We start from the raw sequence: 18893 nt of genomic DNA, 5'->3' as shown, positions 1-18893 counted from the left end.
GCAACAGGAGTCTTCTATGCCCGCGTATCTTTCATGTTAACTTTTTGCATCCCCCAAAATATATATCTGTAATACTTAGCTCTTGGTATAGAGAATCATGGTTTAGTGGCGTGAACACAGGACTAGGGGCCAGGAACACCTGAGTTCTAATCCAGGCTTTTACATGGATTCCCTTTGGAGCCCCTGGTCAAGTCACTTCACTTCTCTGTGCTGCGGCTTCTATAAAATGGAGATAATAGCTTCTTCCCTCCCATAAGGGTTTGTGGCGATCAAACCACTGCAGGAGCAGTAGAAGATAACCCGTGTGAGTGCTAAATGTCATCCCTATAAGTCATAATATGAACTATATTTGTTTTGCTTTACATGGTTTGGTATTTTGTCAGTCTTTGGAGTACCTAGCACTTAGCGGGTCCTCACCAGAGAGCTTTGTACCTGAATTCCATCCAAAGTGGCTACTGAGTCCCCATATCCTGATCATACATTTGAGAGCTGTGTGTCTAATAATCAAAGCACCTACTCTCTCTTTGGGGCAAGCTTGGTGCCAGTAGGGATGCACAAGTGCCCTGCACTTGACTAGCCCATTGGCTTCAGTGGTAATGTATTGACACTGTTGATTTAACTTGAGGTCACACTACATGGGGAGTCAGGATAGCGGGCCTAGCCTCTGGGTTCTGTAAGATCCCTGCATTGGTGTTAGCAAAGTGCAGCATACCTGGCAGAGAATGGAAACCTCCCATTTCCCCAGCCACACAAGGATCTCTCGACACACGTGTGATGGTTCTCGGGGTACCCAGGACTGAGTCACCTTGTTACCTTTAGCGAGAGGAAGTCTTTTTCTTGAGATAGTTTGGCATCAGCTCCCTGACGCTGCCAGCCATTCAGGCACTCTCCTCTGGGCTTATGTGAACCCTTCCTTTGCCTTGTAGGTTAACAGTAGGTGCACCCCAGTACCCTTGAATCATTCCCCTGTGATATCCACCCCTGATGCTGGCTACCCTCAAAAATACCAGGTCTGCTGTCCCAGAAGGAACAGTGTACACACTAGCTTGTAAGATTCATCTCAGGCCTTGCGCTTTACTTAACACCACAGCCCTGAAATATATTGATAGTGAAAACAAGAATAAGTTCATTATCAAAGTGTAGAGATTCTGGAGATGAGTGAGGATATTGGAAACAAATGGCTACATATAAAACAAAATCATAGCACAAATCTTTTTAGAGACTAAACTCAACTATCAGGTTAACCTCCTGTGTGAAGAAGTTTCTCACCCAAAGTCTTTTGCAGCGTTTTCAACCAAGATAAGCTCAGATCCCATTTTCGTGAATGTGTAAACACTGCCCATTTAATTGATGAGGGGTGCTTTCTTTGCAATCTACATATACCCCCAAAGTTCAATCTCTGTCCTCCGAGACAGGATAACCACCTGTGGCTTAGTTTTCCTGTGTGCTGCTTCCCTGTTGACGTAATATCTGACTTTGTATGTAAATGGGCATTCATCATGTTAGTTTATGACACTCAATTTAAATCTGGACTGAGAGAGAGACATTTCTTACTCCTATCTGGCGGAAAATCTGTTTTTCACTTCTGCCTTGACTTTCAAGCTGTATTTTCAGTATAGTGACATAACCCCTAGTGTAGTATCTGAACATACCGTTTGCAACAATATTAATGACCAGTGTAAACTCTGCTTTTATTTAAGTCTTCATGTGACAGTCTTTGGTGAGCCAGAATATACATATCGGAATTGGGATATTCTTGGCATTAAGGGGTTCTCGGGTTACAACGTGGAGCTCATTCAGAGGGGCACTATGCATTCAGCATGTCTTTAATGTAGCTCCTTAATTCTTCCTTTCTGAGCAGTGTCGGTAGCTCTGCCTGGGGGGAAACAAGACGTGGCCTAATCTCTCTGGCTTTCTGCAGTGTGGAAAGGCTGAATGGTGGTGTGGTGTTCCATAGACCTTTGGGATAGGGTTCCACATGACCAACTGTTGCTTCAGCTACAAGCCATTTGGATCTCAGGTTGGACATGGAGTTGGACAAAGAAAACCGAGTTGAAGGAAATAAAATAGAGCTCCTCACGTACCCGCTAGGAGTTCAGTGGCAGGGAAATATTAAACTGAGTCTCATAAAGGTCAGTGCTTGAACCACTGTATAAATGAGCTTGCAACCTACAGTAAAACCAGCAGGAAGGGTCACCATCAATTTCAACTCCCTGTCTTAAACGGCTGCTGCCAAGCATCCCCAAGGTTTCCATTACAATTTTGTTTCATTGTGAAAGACCCACTTTTACTAGGCAGCTGAGTATTGCTGTTCCTTTAGACCGGTCGCTTGAGACAGGTTGTGCTGTCGTTAATGCTGGTGAATGATAGCAGTGACTGCAGTGAGCCTAGAAAGAATTCAGTCAGCCATTCTGCAAAGAACAAGAGGCGCTTTGTAACTGGAAAGCAATGTAGATGAGATGTGAGGGAAGCGAATGAGACTTCTGCATGTTAGGATCGTAAGTAGTCCATGAAGACGGTGGGGGACAGGGCAGGAAACCTGGGGGAAGTTTGTCGATCTGCTATAAAATGACAATGCGATTTTGGTTGTTCGGTTGTTTTCTCTTGGTGTCAGGCTGGCTTTGGTGTAAATCTCTGTAGTGAGAATAATTCTGAAGGTGCTGAGGAGAGGAGGCAGAGCCTACAATCGGAAGGGAAGCCTTTGAGGATGCAGGGTTTTGGTAGTTCTGAGCTGACTTGCCCTCCTCAACCTGAACAGTGTGCCTGACCAGAAGGGGCCCTTCCCTTCAGTGTGCTCTGATCCCAGAGCACAGTAGGGCAAATTAAGAACAGATCAGTTTGACCTGCTTTTAATGGGCATGTTTTGTCTGTGAGAGTGGAACTTAATACATGGCCTGCAGCCATGCCTCCCTTACGCTACGTGCTCTTTGGACCTCACAAGTTCGGCACAGTCAGGCCTGGTTAGTACTTGGATGAGAAACCTCAAAGGAAAACCTCAAAAAAAAAAAAAAAAAAGGTCCTGGCCATTTTTGGTTCCTTTGCATTCCTCGCAATAGTCAAGGCTTTTGGCCCGGTGCCCTGGCCAGATTCCAGTTTTGGTAACTGTTCTGCCTCCCTAAAAATTCCTCTTTTCAGTTTCGACTGGAAGTGTTGGGGGGGTTTACTTGCCGTCCTAGCTGCTGGTGTGGCATTGCTGTGCACTGTTGAAACAGATGCTTCTTAAAACCGCAGAGGCAGCTAGGCTGTGGCGGTGAGTGGAATTAAACGGAGCAAGAGAGAGTTTGAAAAGTGTCTTGAAACCCGTTGGAATGGAAGGTGCTATATAAATGAGTTGTTATTAATAAACCCTGTTGTAATCGTTACATTAAACAAAAATTGACAAACCTGAACCATTTAATTTAAAATAAAATCCTGGCAATTCAGCATTTAAAAAGAATTGATTTAGTTTCGTGACAGAAACCTACAAATCTCTGGCAGATGCAATAAGAAAAGATATAAAGCAAGAGTTTTATTGGTTTATGATCCAGTTCCTTGGCACCTCTGCTTTTAAAACTGCAACAAATGAAATGTCATCTGTTTTGTTTACAAGCTCAACTCAACTCAGTTTCTTGAAGTAGAGGCTGTGAAGCCATTTTTCAAACTGTTTGAGGTTGGCAAATAACAAATAAAAAAATTAAATAATGTCTAGATCAGCATGTGCTCTGCATTTGTAAGGGTTTGGCAGCTTCTGTTAACGCGGTAATAAATTTACTAACTTGAGTGAGATGCTTTAACACTTTGATAAGAAATTCACAGTTGATGTATTTGTTCTGGGATATTATGGCCCAAAGCCAGATGTGTGTGTCGGCAGAATAAACTTGTATTCATTTTTTCCTCTGTCTTTCAGTAGAAGACATCAAAATATGTTTTAATAATTCTAGTAATAGACTAGTTTTATACACCATGTCCTATTAAACATATTACCATCATGTTCTCATGTTAACTTTATATTTTTTTAGAATGACTTTTTCAATTTTCAGTTTTCTAGAAATGACCCATCAGAACTCACTGCTAGGATTAGTTATTAAAATTCATGTATAGATATGATATAGCGATAAAGTTACATAGTCTAGGGGCCTTATTTGCTACTGTGTGACTCCAGTGTGATGCCGACGTAACACCATTGAAATCAGTCGTGCAACACTGGCATCTTCATTGGCTAACTGTCAACGGAGCAGGTACAATGTGATCAGTGGTAACGCGTGATGATTACGGCAGCATCCTTTTCTTTCCTACCCCTGTGCTTCTACCGGAAGCAGCGTCATCCACCTCCAGATGCCATAAAGGACTTCAGTGTTTATGGCCCATCTGATTCCATCCCATCCCATCCCAGATCTTATACCCCTCTTCTCTCATCATAGTATCTGTGTGTCTTCCAGTCATGCAGTAAGCAATATAACCTACATCTGTCATATGTGGTTCATTCTCTCTCTCTCCGTCTCTTCACCCCCCGCCCTTCCACCCACCTGGGGGAGAATTGTGTGTGGAGTGTTTTTATTTTGGTAGGGTTTTTTTAAATGAACATGCTGGTCTCTGTGTGTGTTTAGAGAGGGTAGGTTGAAGAAGTGTGCCTGACACTTGGGGCGGAAGATGTGGGGTTTGTGATGGACCTTAGTTCCTTAGCTTGTAAGCGCCTTGGGGCAGGGACTACCTTTCTATTCCGTTTGTACAGCACCCAGCACAATGGGGTCCATGACTGGGGCTCCTGAATGCTACAGTAATTATAATATAAATTTGTTATAGTCAGATAATAAGACAGAAAATTATCATATTGCCTCTATGTAAATCCATGGTATGCCCACATCTTGAATACTGCGTTCAGATGTGGCCAACCGATCTCAAAAAAGATATATTGGACTTGGAAAAGGTTCAGAAAAGGGCAACAAAAATGTTTAGGGGTATGGAACGGCTGCCATATGAGGAGAGATTAATAAGACTAGGACTTTTCAGCTTGAAAAGAGATGATTAAGGGGGGATATGATAGAGGTCTATAAAATCATGACTGGTGTAGAGAAGGTAAATAAGGAAGTGTTATTTACTCCTCCTAACATAAGAACTATGGGTCACCAAATGAAATTAATAGGCAGCAGGTTTAAAACAAACAAAAGGAAGTATTTCTTCACACAACGCACAGTTAACCTGTGGTACTCCTTGCCAGAGGATGTTGTGAAGGCCAAGACTATAACAGGGTTCAAAAAATAACTAGATATGTTCCTGGAGGACAGGTCCATCAATGGCTATTGGCCAGGGATGGTGTCCCTAGCCTCTGTTTGCCAGAAGCTGGGAATGGGTGATAGGGGATGGATCACTTGATGATTACCTGTTTTGTTCATTCCCTGTGGGGCACCTGGCATTGGCCACTGTAGGAAGACAGGATACTGGGCTAGATGGACCTTTGGCCTAACCCAGTAGGGCCATTCTTATTTTCTTAAGTTCTATGTTGTTACGTTCATAGACCAGCCCCTGAGGAAGCTGGAGTGGACCTCCATTCCTGAGGTTTAGGATCTTTTAGAGATGCTGGGCCTGGGCTATTGAGCACCTTGAAGGTAAGGACTCAGACCTTGAGTTGACTTCTTGGCTCCTCTCTAGAGACCACTGGCGAGAGTGAGAATCGGTGCTGATCAGTCATGATTTTGTGCAAACAGCTTTCAATATTTTTTAAATTGAAAGTAAATAAGTAACAAATAGAATATGGCTCCATTTGTGATCCGTTTCAACAGAAGTCTCTGCTCGCTGTCCCTGTAATAAATCTGCCCCAGTGTTAGAACAGCAGAGCAGAATTGTATGGGAGTTCTGCTGAGATAAAGCAACTCTCTGTTGAAATTCCATTTACAATGTTCTGTTTAATTTTGGTCACCACATTATGTAAAATTAAATGTTGTAGCGATTTAACATGATGCAAAGAAGGGCACCAAGGCTGATCCCAGAATGAAAGACTATAAGCCCTGAAGTAAGTTTAAAAAACCCTTTGCTTATGTAGCCTGAAAAAGGGAAAATGTTCTGAGGCATTTTAGTTGGAGAATATATCAATTTTAATGGTGTTGGTTGTCAACGTAGTTGTTCTCCGCTGAAGCAGATAAGAGAACAATATGGTGTGACATTCAGGAAAGCACATCCAAAGCCGTCTTCAAAATCGCATTTCCAAATACACCATGCTCCAGTCTGGGAAGAAATACTGATGATTGCACTGAGAGCTTTACATCTTCAGATCACTTCTCAAACATTAACTCTTTCACCTTCACACCCACACCCTCCGCCCAGAGAGGCAGGGAATTACATTTGACATTATTGTTGGTGTGTGTTGTTTTAGGACAGTGCAGTGGGAGTACATGCAGCTTTACAGACAAATAGACAGGACCCTACCCCGAGGATCCTACAACCTAAATTACATTTTATATGGTGAAGGATGCTGATAAAGATTGGGAGGGGGAGTGAAAGGACAAAGGTTACAGCAGAGATGAGCTTGATGTTAGGAATACAGCTTGTTCTTTTCTTCCTGTACACCAGATCTGGGAGGATATGCTAGGCATAGTGGTAGCTGCTTCTGGGAGAAGGAAATAAAGGGAGCGTTAAGGCAAGCTGCCGTGGCAGAATTGATGCCATGAGTGCAAGGTGCCTGGAGAATGAGCTGATTTATGCTGAGACATGACCAAATGTAGTTGCACCTGCTTCCTGCAAGCTACGTGGAGGCCTCTGAGCCAGGCTTGGCAGTGGCAGAAGTGGGTGCGGTTGTGTACATCACACAGCAGGTGTAAGCTGATCAGGAGAAAGGCAAAGTGGGGAGATGTGCTGATTCAGCATTCAGTGGGTGTGCAAGACAATTTACACGCTGAGGGTCTGGAATTAGGAGCAAAAACAATTGTGCCTCCACCCACCCCTCCGATACTGGACACAGGTGGAGGGTGCAAGACAATTTACACGCTGAGGGTCTGGAATTAGGAGGAAAAACAATTGTGCCTCCACCCACCCCTCCGATACTGGACACAGGTGGAGGTGCCCAACCCCCGCCCCCCCCTTGCAGGTGCTGCCCCTGCAGCTCCCGTTGGCCGCAGTTCCCGGCCAATGGGAGCTGGGGAGTCGGCACTCAGGGCGGGGGCAGCGTGCGGAGACCCCCCCCCCCCCCCCCCCAGAGGCCGCAGGGACATGCTGGCCGCTTCCGGGAGCGAAGCGGTGCAGAGGGAGGGAGGCACAGAGGGCAGGGAGCCGCCTTAGCTCTGCTGCGTTGCTGCTGGCATGTCTCTGCACGCCCCTTTGGGGGAGTGGGGCAGCGGGTCTCCATGCGCTGCCTGGGGTGGGGCAGTGCGCAGAGCCACCTTCCCCCCCGCCAGCGCGCACAGAGACGTGCCAGCAGACGGCCGCTTCTGGGAGCAGCGTGGGGCCACCAACCGTGGCATGCAGGCAGCCTGCCTGCCTGAGCCCTGCTGCGCCGTCAGCCCGGGACTCGGGCAGGTTGTCAGATATTTGTCCTGCATTTGGGGGGCCCTGTCGTTGGGGGCCCCGTGCCACCGCACGGTTTGTTTCATGGTAAATCCGCTCCTGCTGGTGAGGTGCTGCTCCTCCAGCTACTTCACCTGCCCTTGGGACACCCACAGTGTTCGCCTCCACTCCCAGGCTAGCAGTGTCCGTCACGGTCCTGTTCCCGGGCTCTCTCACACCTGCATCCAGTGCAACATAGTCCTTCTTCCTTCCCCCAATGCCCTCTCATGCACTACAGCCAAGATGGTGCCCCTGCCTTCTAGCTCCTCCTGACTGTCATGGAATCTCCTGGCTTCATGCCCCTCTCAACCACTGACCTTCTATTAGTATCTGAGCACCTTCTATGTAAAAGCAATAGCCATGTCCCTAATGGACTTCATGGAGTCTCTGGTATTTTCAGGGGCAATAGGCTGCTCGGAGTAGGGCTTTCATGGTAAGAACTGGAGGGCAAATGGGCCTATCAGTGTTATGAGTGTCATTCTTACCGTGGAAAGGCTTTTTCAAAGGAGGAAGGCTTTGCAGCATTTCCTGAAGACAGGCAGACTCTGGATTCTCCTGTTCTCCTGTGGAAGTTTGTCCCCTAGCCAGATCCCCTTGACCAAGAATGACTTAAAGGCTCCTGTGGCTTTTGTTGCTGATGATCATGGCTTGCTTTTCCCCAGATGCCATGGGGTTGGGACTACTCCAGATCTTCCAACCTAGGAGAACTGAAGCTTTTGCTTGAAGAATCTGTCATGATCCGCCGCCTGAAATCAGACGTGCTCTCCCAGCTTCCAGCAAAGCAACGCAAAATGGTAGTGGTGGCTCCTGAAGGCATGAATGCAAAGACCAAGGCTGAGCTGGCTGCCGCTGCAAAGGACATGGTCAAAGGATACAGAACTGTGAGTCAGAAACTGTTAACACGATGGACTGTTGGTATTTCAGGTGCTCACTTAAAAAAAAAAAAAAAAAAAAAAATCCTTGGAGAGCAATTCCCAGATTCTTAGATCAGCATCAAAATGTACAGCCGACGTTCTCAAGGGTACTGTTTTAAATGGTTCTCTTGAGTATCCAAGAACGCACAACATCAATAATCATAACAGGTCAGCTTCCTCTTTCTTTAGTTTCAGCTGCTTCATCTTCTTGTCGTGCTGCATATCACTCTTTCATTTCCCCCGCCATTCGCCTTTTATCTCCTCTTCGCTCTATTTACTGTCTTTCGCTCCTCTGTATTTACTCTCCTGTCTGGCCTCATAAGCCCCACTTACCTTACAAGTGTAACCGACAGGGTTGTGAATCACGGTTGTGGCCAACTGTTTTTGTGCCTCTGTGGACAGAAAAGGCATATTATAGCCGTGTTAGAGACCTGTGCTGTTTGTTTTATAGACCTTTCTATGGTGCTTATCATCTTAGTATCGAAGCTTCTGACAGACTTCAGTTCACCCTCACAACACCTCTGCTGCTAGTCCCATTTTACAGATGGGACTCTGAGGCCTAGAGAGCGTCGTGTTGTGTCTACACTGGAGCTGGAGGTGTAATTTACCCGGGCTAGCTCTGATCAACCTCCGGCACTAATGGCAGCAGTGCTGCCAGCGGCAGGATGGCCTAGCCATCCTGAGTGTGTAGCTAGGGTTTCGGTCGGGACCGTGCTCCGGCACCTAGTCTGTGCCATTGCTTGGGCCGCAGCAACCGTGCTGCTATTGTTTAGCATTCTAATTCGATCAAAACTAGTTACTCGAAATTACACCTCCAGCTCCACTGTAGATGTACCTGAAATGACTTGCTCAAGGTCACGCAGAAAGTCTGTGGCAGAGCAGGGTCTCGCAAGTGCTCTGACCGCTGGACCCATCTAGTAGAGAGATCTGTGCTAAAACTTGGTTCTCTAACATGGTTATGACGCCTTTTTCTGTCCACACCAGTAAGAAAAAAGCAAATTATGACGTGATTTGGCCACGACTGTGCTTAAATATGGCTCTGCTTGTAGTGCAGACAAACCCCTCTACGCACAGCATCCCTTGGCGAAATAAAAAATACAATTAGCGTGAGAGAGTATTCCTTCAGTTTTCCGAACTTTAATTTTCAGATGGGGGCCAATCTACTTCTCCCCACTCTTGGGTGGTCCCCAGTCAGAGTAGAACAGGTGCAGTCCCACTGGGGTAAGCGGCAGGGGCAGGATTTTGATAGCGCATGGTGAAAGATATGCCCCTCCATGTACTACGTTTTGTAAATACCAGTGTTCAGGGAGAGCCTGCTTTTCCCCAGCACAATGCCCAGTGGCGGCAGCAGCAGATATACGGAAGTGGATGGCACCCAGGAGGGAAGGCAGATTTGAAATTGACATTCAGTTTTTTCCCCTCTTCACAGAAACAACAGGAGAAGGAAGCTCTACTCCTCTTCTATAACAGAACCGCAGAAGCCAAAATCCGTTCAGTCATGTAAGTTGTGTGACAGTCATAGGATCAGAAGGGACCTCAAGAGGTGGTCTAGTTCAGTCCCCTGCGCTCAAAGTAGGACTAAGTATTATCTAGACCGTCCCTGACAGATGTTTGTCTAACCTGTTCTTAAAAATCTCCAGTGATGGAGATTCCACAACCTCCCTAGGCAACTTATTCCGGTGTTTAACTACTCTGACAGTTAGGAAGTTGTTCCTGATGTCCAACCTAAACCTCCCTTGCTGCAGTTTAAGCCCATGGCTTCTTGTCCTATCCTCAGAGGTTAATCCAGTGCCTCATTCTGACCTACCTAGTGAGAAGAGAGAAATTGAGCCTTTGAGATAAGATTGCAGCAAAATCAAGTGCAGCTAACAAAAAAGAAATTAATTACAACACACAGCAGTCTCTTCTTCCAAGGTCTCTCTAGCTGCCCAGTCTTCAGATTTAATTCCAGATAGGTCCAAATTGGGATGTTTAGTTCCATATCTAAAGCTACCCAATGTTTGGGCCTAAGATCAAGTCCTCTGGTTCGGGCCTTTCTTTAGTTTAAAAGGAACAAATCAGTGCAATCATCAGTGTAAAAAGAATTTTAAAAAACGAACACTGCAGCCTTGCTGCAGAAAGCATTGAGCCAACCTATTTGTCAACCAAATTTAGTCTTTAGTTTTATAGTGCTCACTAGAGATGCCATGTTGACAGCCCTGAAGGTCCTGAATGCTCTACAGAGCCCATGTGGGATCATGATAACAATGTAAGCTTCCTCCATGAATGGGCTTTTAACTCTTTCCTCTGTAGAGGCAATCCCTTCGAGTTGGGCTGCAGGCCCGTTCCTCTGTAGCTTTTTTTTTTGCTGAGACTCTCAACAGATCAGTTAGGATGTTGGTTTTGTTTGTTTTTTATGGGGACATTTATAATTTGACACTGATTTTTATTTCTCATAGCCCACTGACCGGCCATGCTATTGGAATTACATGTGTACTGCATGACTTCACAGCCACAGCATTTGCTGCACAATCCAGCATTGCAGCCCAGAGGCTCTGCTTTTGTTTTAAAAAAGTGTTTCTTGTCTTTATGTTGGTGAAGAAAATCACGTGAACTGAATATACAACCATACAGTGTTGTTTCCCCGTGTCTGCAGAGGTCTGAAAAAATAGCACTGAACTATTAGTGTTAATAGTGGGAACGGCCCCATTTAGGCAGTGGCACCTATGAAATTCTAAAGATTAAAATTTAAATGCTAGTCTAAGCTGCTTGACTGGTTTAGCAGAGCTGCCTAGCTAATATTCAGAAGTAGCTCGAGCTAATGTCCTTATCCCACCATCCCAGTATGCCTCCCACAATATCTTGAGTGCCAAAATGTCCAACTTCCCCCTGACAACTTCTCCAATGAGCAGTGTTGCAAAAATCTGTTGCATGTTAAACTGAAAATGTCAGGACAGCATATCAAATAAATGTAATGACTTGAATATCATTCCACAGGGGGTCATTGAGCTGATTGTATTATTCGTTTTCAGCTTTGTTTCAGTGTAAACCTTCTCTTGAATTAAATTAAATTAAACTAAAATAGAATTTCCTATGATTCACCAGAACATCACAGAGTTCAGTGACTTGGCTGTAGAATTTAAGTCCATCTTGCCACGGAGTCGTTTGGTTTTTTTCAGTCATAGCTGGCCTGGGCTGTGTTGAAAACAGTGACTTAGTGGTGAAATACTTCACAGTCCTGATTTTAGCACCAATCCATCAAGCCATCTATCCTCATTAGAAGCTAAAATTTGATTTACCTGTTCCCAACAATTTGTAAATAACTTGCAATGAGTTTCCTATGTAACAAGTGATTGTATGTCTTAGTGGACTGAAAAATAAGTTTCAAGATGTCCTGTTAAATTTGTTCTTCAGGGAAGTTTCCTTTTTAGAGTGACAACAGCATTAAATAAATGTATTATGGGTAATTGCCTCCTGGATAACATAACGTGTTCCACAAGATGCCTAGAGTTAGAAATATGAATGAATGAATGGGATAGACAGATAAATGGAAATGACTTTAAGTTGGGTCACTCTGTTTCATCAAGTGTGACTCAGTGATGTACAAATAAAAATAGATACATTTGTCATGCAGTGGCCAGATGTCCAGAAAAATGAGTGATGTGTCCCTAGATCTTTTTTTATATGTGGATACTGATTATTGAAATGCTATTTTTTACTGGCCAGTTTCCTGATTTCTGCCTATAGACGAACAATATCTCTTAGGATTTGAAGGTAATGTGTGCATGGGACAACAGAGACATCAGTAATATAACTTGGATTATTTGTTTTTAATACAGAGAATACATCCTGGATTTAGTGGAAAGTGGGAGAGACAAATTCCTAGTGTTCGCTCATCACAGGATAGTACTGAATGCAATCAGCAAAGAGCTGGAGAACAAAGTAAGTTCTTAAATCCAGGTTCCTGTTAATTTTATTATTGATCCAACTTCAAAGCTGCTGGAGACTTCTGGCAGGTCACCTACTTTATGAAAGTTAGTGACACACACAATTCTCTTATTGAGATATCTCTAATGTGCCCCCTGGCCATGATTACTGAGTCTCCAGAATGAGACTGCCCGGTGGGATGTACGTTTTGTGTATGTGAGGGCTATTGCTGCAGAAGTTTCTTGGTGTTCACCACCACCTGGAGTGATGTGTGTACAGTGTTTTTGAGAAGTGCTGTTTTACTACCATACATTGCCATTGCTGCTTTTCGTGCCTCTTTGGAGAAGGTGGTGAGAAGGCAGTGACAAACCAGCCCCAGCTATATCTGCATGCCTTTTGTTTCTTGGGTCCCTGTTGCTCTGATTTTTGTGCCTGGCTATTGTATGGCGGCTCGAGTCTACTTAATAACTGCATAGCGATCTTTCTCCTGTTTCTAGTGATGAGTAGAGATCAAGTTTCTATGCCTGTTTCATCTGATCGATCAGATTTTGAAAGCTCATGAAGTGGCTGTGAGACCTGGTCATGGTAGATGGGAGGTGGTTTTGCTAATTTCTCACTGAGAAATCTCTGAGGGTAGTACTCGGCAATTGCTTATCATCCCTGACATTTATAAGGTACCCATCGTATCACTGCTCCTCTTCGGTGACAAGACCATTGGAAAATTGTTAGCTTTGCAGCAGCAGCATCAATATGTGGGCAATACTCAGCGCTGCTCTGAACCTTTTCATCTACGTCTCCTTTTTGCTGACCCGGACTCTGCAGGCAGCCCAGTGCCTAAGCATGATAGTGACCCGGATGAAGAGTAGCTGAGGGGATGGCGGCTGGTGATGCTGGTTCCTTATTGTGCGTTTATGCCCAAATCGAATGGCAGCATTAGAAAATGCTGAAATAAAATTTAATATATATATATATTAAAATTTTTCCCCCTTGCCAATGCATTTAAAATATAGCAAAATGTTATGGAGTAGTTCAGTGGGTTTTTTGATCTTCACAAGCACTGGTGGTGGTGGGGGAAATCTTCTAAAATTTGGGAAAATAAAGACCTGCCAATGATCTTTCTCCACTCCCTCCTTTCAGCATATTGGATATATTCGCATTGATGGCACCACACCTTCAGCTGAGCGTCAGTCTCTGTGCCAGAAGTTCCAGTTCTCCGAGAAGCACTCTGTGGCTGTCTTATCCCTTACTGCTGCCAACATGGGGCTGACCCTCTCTTCTGCCGACTTGGTGGTGTTTGCAGAGTTATTCTGGAACCCAGGTGTAAGAAACCTATGTTACTACCATAACTTAACGAAGTGTGCGCCAGTGGAGAGAGCGCTGGACTGGGACTCCACAGACTTGGGTTCTCTTCCCAGCTCTGCCACTGACCTGATGGGTAACCTTGGGGAAGTCACGTCCCCGCATCGTGCCTCAGTTTCCCATTCTGTAAAACGGGGCTAATGATGCTGACGTCCGCTGTGAAGTGCTTTGGGAGCTACTGAAAAAAGTGCTATATAAGAGCTAGGGGGTATTACTATTCTCATTACTGTACTGATCAGTCATATTGCCAAAAAAGGCAACTGTTTGTAGTGTTGAGGGGTGGAAATAGAAAAGTGTTATGGTGGTTCTTTGGAGGTGGGGAGAGAGATTTAGGGGAGCATCATCCAGGATTTCTGTTTCCTTCGTCACTTACTATTCTTCTATGTTCCCAGCCCCCCAAAAACCTTTACATGGCTGCAACCCCAGCTGACTGGACTGGCTGCTGCTGCCAGTGAAGTCAGTCAGTGGCCAGAGGGGATCACTCAAAAGCAATACAAACTTTTCTTCTCTGTCTTGGAATCACTCCAGTACTGGATCACGAGAACTGCCACTAGACCAGCTGGTCAGTTTGTGGATTTTTTGCTTTGAATAGGCCCATCATCAATACTGACCATCTGCTCCACTCTCTAGGACTAGGGAGTTCTGATTATCCATCACACCTCATTTTAAATGGCATTTTCCTTTTAATCCCAGCTACACGTGGGGGACTTTGCATCTAGCAGCAAATAACTAAGGGATGAAGAGGTTATCTTGTTCAGTATTTTACTATGTATTAATTTGGACTCCTGGGACCTGATCCTAGGAGTAGCTTAACTCCTTTAGACTGCAGTGGGAGTAAAGGTGCGTACCGTCTTACAAGAGGCAGTCTTCACCTTCCAGGATTGAGCCCTGTGACAGGGTGTACCAGGTCTTCGTAGCCCCCTTGCTGGAGACCCCGCTGCACTGCTACACCCTGCCGCAGAAAACTGCTCCCAGAGAGGTAAAGAGCAGTGAGTATTAGACCTCCCGGGTTGTAATTGTAGGGGTCCTGACCCACAAAGGAGTTTGGAGGGTGGCTCACAAGGTTATTGTCTTGGGGGTGCCCTACGGCTACTCTTTCTTCTGCACTGCTGCCGGTGGTGGCGCTGCCTTCAGAGCTGGGCAGCTGGAGAGCGGCGGCTGCTGGCCGGGATCCCAGCTCTGAAGGCAGAGTCCCCGCCAGCAGCAGCCCAGAAGTAAGGATGGCCTGGTCTGGTGTTGCCACCCTTACTTCTGCGCTGCTGCCTGCAGAGCTGGGCCCTCAGTCAGCCGCCGCCTCTCTCTGGCCACCCACCTCTGAAGGCGGCGCAGAAGTAAGGGTGGCAGTACCGCGACCCCCCTAAAATAACCCACCACAACTCCCTTTTGTGTCAGGACCCCCAATTTGAGAAACGCTGGTCTCCCCCCTGAAATCTGTACAGTATGTGGTAAAAGCACACAAAAGAGTAGATTTCAGGGGGGAGACCAGAATCCACCATCCGTGTCGCGTTTTTCATGGCTGTGAATTTGGTAGGGGCCTACCCATGGTCTAGTAAGATAAAAGACTAAGTGTCCGTATGGAGCCAGCTTGGCTGCTAGTGAGAAGTAACATTACTGGTTATTAATACCAGATCCGGCTAATGACGTAATCCACCAAAACAGAGAACAGGCTACTCCATATAGCCACCATACTGTGGTGTGGAAGGAACAGCACATTGTTTTTATGTTAGTAGAGAAACAGGGATGAACATTTACCAGAATGTTTTACCAGTTAAACACACATACCTCTGCTAGCTTTAATCTAGCTAGCGCATGGTATGCCCACATCCTGAATACTGCGTGCAGATCTGGTTGCCCCTTTTAAAAAAAAAATATATTGGACTTGGAAAAGGTTCAGAAAAGGGCAACGCGAATTATTAGGAGTATGGAACAGCTGTCATATGAGGAGAGATTAGTAAGATTGGGACTTTTCAGCTTGGAAAAGAATGAGTGAGGGGGGATATGATAGAGGTCTATAAAATCATGACTGGTGTGGAGAAAGTAAATAAGGAAGTGTTATTTACTCCTTCTCATAACCCACGAACTGGGGGTCACCAAATGAAATTAATAGGCAGTAGGTGTAAAACAAACAAAAGGAAGTATTTCTTCACGTAGCGCACAGTCAACCTGTGGAACTCTTTGCCATAGGATGTTGTGAAGGCCAAGACTATAACAGGGTTCAAAAAATAACTAGATAAGTTCATGGAGGATAGGTCCATCAGTGGCTATTAGCCAAGGCAGGGATGGCATCCCTAGTCTCTGTTTGCCAGAAGCAGGGAATGGGTGACGGGGGTGGATCACTTGATGGTTACCTGTTCTGTTCATTCCCTCTGGGGCACCTGGCATTAGCCACTGTCGGATACTGGGCTAGATGGCTCTTTGGTCTGACTCAGTTTGGCCGTTCTAATGTTCTTAATACTATCAGTGACAATGTGGCAGCCCGAGTTTCAGCATGAGTGAGTTTCCCCAGTGCATGCCTGCTGGGGACAGTAGGGACACACGTGGGCTGCTGGCACATGCTGGGGTCCACACAGCCGCATCTGCACTGTTATGGTTACCTGCATTAGCTAGATCAAAGCCAGCACAGATATGCCTATCTGCTCTACAGTTACACCTTGGTCTGCAGTGTAGACGTGCCTTCAGTCTCTCTGGGCCTCAATTCCCCAGCTGTAAAATGGGAATGCAGCCCTTCCCTACTTCACAGGGGTGTGTTGAGGATGAATGCCTTGAAGATTGAGAGGGACTCAGATTAGCACCTTGTAAAGCTGCACTGTATTCTGTCCCCTCTACTGCTCTCTTTAATTATTTAAAGAAAATTAATCCTGTTCTTTTCAGCAGTCCATGTGCTTCAGTCCTGGTTCTCTGCATCCAGTTGGGGCAGTAGATAGGATCACAGCTTTGAACTGTGCCATATAACAAGGCAAATGTCTCAATTTAAACCAATTTCACCTCTGGCTCACAAAGATCTGTAATCTCTCTGATTCACTTGCACGATGACACCAGAAGTGCTGAGCTGTGAAAATGGAGGGGTGGAAAACACTCCTGCAGAGCACATGTGCTTGGTACCGTTACTGATCAGTCAGTCTTAGCTAGCGCTTGGCTTGGAAACCTCCAAGGAAAGGCTGGGCAGTGCCTGAATTGGGATTAGTGCAAGTGAGCGGGGACGGTGAGCTATGCCATACCATTAAGATATTTATTGCTGGTATGCCATACCGGAAGGACACATTTTCAGAATGGCAGGGCTCCTCCGAGAACTGCGGCGGCAAAAGGAGCAGAACGCGGGGCGCTCTGGCATGGCTGTACCGCCCCCAGCCCTTCCACGCAGCAGCGTCTCCTGTCTGGGGTGTGTACAGCCCTGCCGGAGGACAGGGCTTGGGGCTGGAGGAGCTGCTGGCATGGGCTGCCCAGTGGCCCCACATTCTGCTCCTTTCGCCACTGCAGTTCCCGGGAGAGCCCTGCAGTTCAGAAATCCGTATCCGGCACAGCAGGAGGACAGAGTTCCCCCCCACCCGCCAGGTAATGTGGGATGGGGAGAGCGTGGGGGGCCTGGGCTGGGGGCAGAGCGAGGAGGAGTCACTTGGGGAGGTCACCTGCCTCTCCTTTAGCTGGTGCTCCCCTTTGTGTCCCTCCCATGAGTTGCCTTTGCGTACTGGTAAGAGTTAAAATCTCCTTGCACCACTGGATTGGTGACTCATGAGGTGGCCGTATTCTCTGGGTCAGTACTGAGCCAGTGTTCCAGCACAGCGTTGGCAGGGCTGCAAGTGCTGCCTTTCATTCTAAACATAAAACAAAGGGCCTAACCGCTTGTCATTAGAAATCCAAGTGTGCCGCCTTCAAGAGAATCATAGAATATCAGGGTTGGAAGGGACCTCAGGAGGTCATCTAGTCCAACCTCCTGCTCAAAGCAGGACCAACCCCAACTAAATCATCCCAGCCCGGGCTTTGACAAGCCTGACCTTAAAAACCTCTAAGGAAGGAGATTCTACCACCTCCCTAGGTAACGCATTCCAGTGTTTCACCACCCTCCTAGTGAAAAAGTTTTTCCTGATATCAAACCTAAATCTCCCCCACTGCAACTTGAGGCCATTACTCCTTGTCCTGTCATCCGCTACCACTGAGAATAGTCTAGATCCATCCTCTTTGGAACCACCTTTCAGGTAGTTGAAAGCAGCTATCAAATCCCCCCTCATTCTTCTCTTCTGTAGACTAAACAATCCCAGTTCCCTCAGCCTCTCCTCATAAGTCATGTGTTCCAGTCCACTAATCATTTTTGTTGCCCTCCGCTGGACTCTCTCCAATTTTTCCACATCCTTCTTGTAGTGTGGGGCCCAAAACTGGACACAGTACTCCAGATGAGGCCTCACCAATGTCGAATAGAGGGGAACGATCACGTCCCTCAATCTGGTGGCAATGCCCCTACTTATACACCCCAAAATGCCATTGGCCTTCTTGGCAACAAGGGCACACTGTTGACTCATATCCAGCTTCTCGTCCACTGTCACCCCTAAGTCCTCTTCTGCAGAACTGCTGCCTAGCCATTCGGTCCCTAGTCTGTAGCGGTGCATGGGATTCTTCTGTGTTAAGTGCAGGACTCTGCACTTGTCCTTGTTGAACCTCATCAGATTTCTTTTGGCCCAATCCTCCAATTTGTCTAGGTCCCTCTGTATCCTATCCCTACCCTCCAGCGTATCTACCACTCCTCCCAGTTTAGTGTCGTCTGCAAACTTGCTGAGGGTGCAATCCACACCATCCTCCAGATCATTAATGAAGATATTGAACAAAACTGGCCCCAGGACCGACCCTTGGGGCACTCCACTTGATACCGGCTGCCAACTAGACATGGAGCCATTGATCACTACCCGTTGAGCCCGACAATCTAGCCAGCTTTCTATCCACCTTATAGTCCATTCAACCGGTCCATACTTCTTTAACTTGGTGGCAAGAATACTGTGGGAGGCTGTGTCAAAAGCTTTGCTAAAGTCAAGGAACAACACGTCCACTGCTTTCCCTTCATCCACAGAGCCAGTTATCTCGTCATAGAAGGCAATTAGATTAGTCAGGCATGACTTGCCCTTGGTGAATCCATGCTGACTGTTCCTGATCACTTTCCTCTCATCTAAGTGCTTCAGAATTGATTCCTTGAGGAATCAATCAATCAAGAGG

General features: G+C 46.1%; 1 protein-coding gene across 2 annotated transcripts in view; it reads left to right on the top strand.

The window, feature by feature from the left end:
* The window catches only part of SMARCAL1 (SWI/SNF related, matrix associated, actin dependent regulator of chromatin, subfamily a like 1), a 59450-nt gene that overhangs the window by 34073 nt on the left and 6484 nt on the right, over positions 1–18893 (top strand). For both annotated transcript variants that reach the window (XM_037912173.2, XM_037912172.2), the window contains 4 exons: positions 8178–8396; positions 9859–9929; positions 12248–12350; positions 13473–13655. In XM_037912173.2, the coding sequence (XP_037768101.1) occupies positions 8178–8396; positions 9859–9929; positions 12248–12350; positions 13473–13655 (576 nt within the window). The remainder of the gene's footprint in view (positions 1–8177; positions 8397–9858; positions 9930–12247; positions 12351–13472; positions 13656–18893) is intronic.

Source organism: Chelonia mydas, chromosome 11 (genome assembly GCF_015237465.2).
Source record: "Chelonia mydas isolate rCheMyd1 chromosome 11, rCheMyd1.pri.v2, whole genome shotgun sequence".
NCBI lineage: Eukaryota > Metazoa > Chordata > Testudines > Cheloniidae > Chelonia > Chelonia mydas.
Note: the sequence above shows the minus strand (reverse complement) of the source record. Positions and strands in the feature narration are given on the sequence as shown.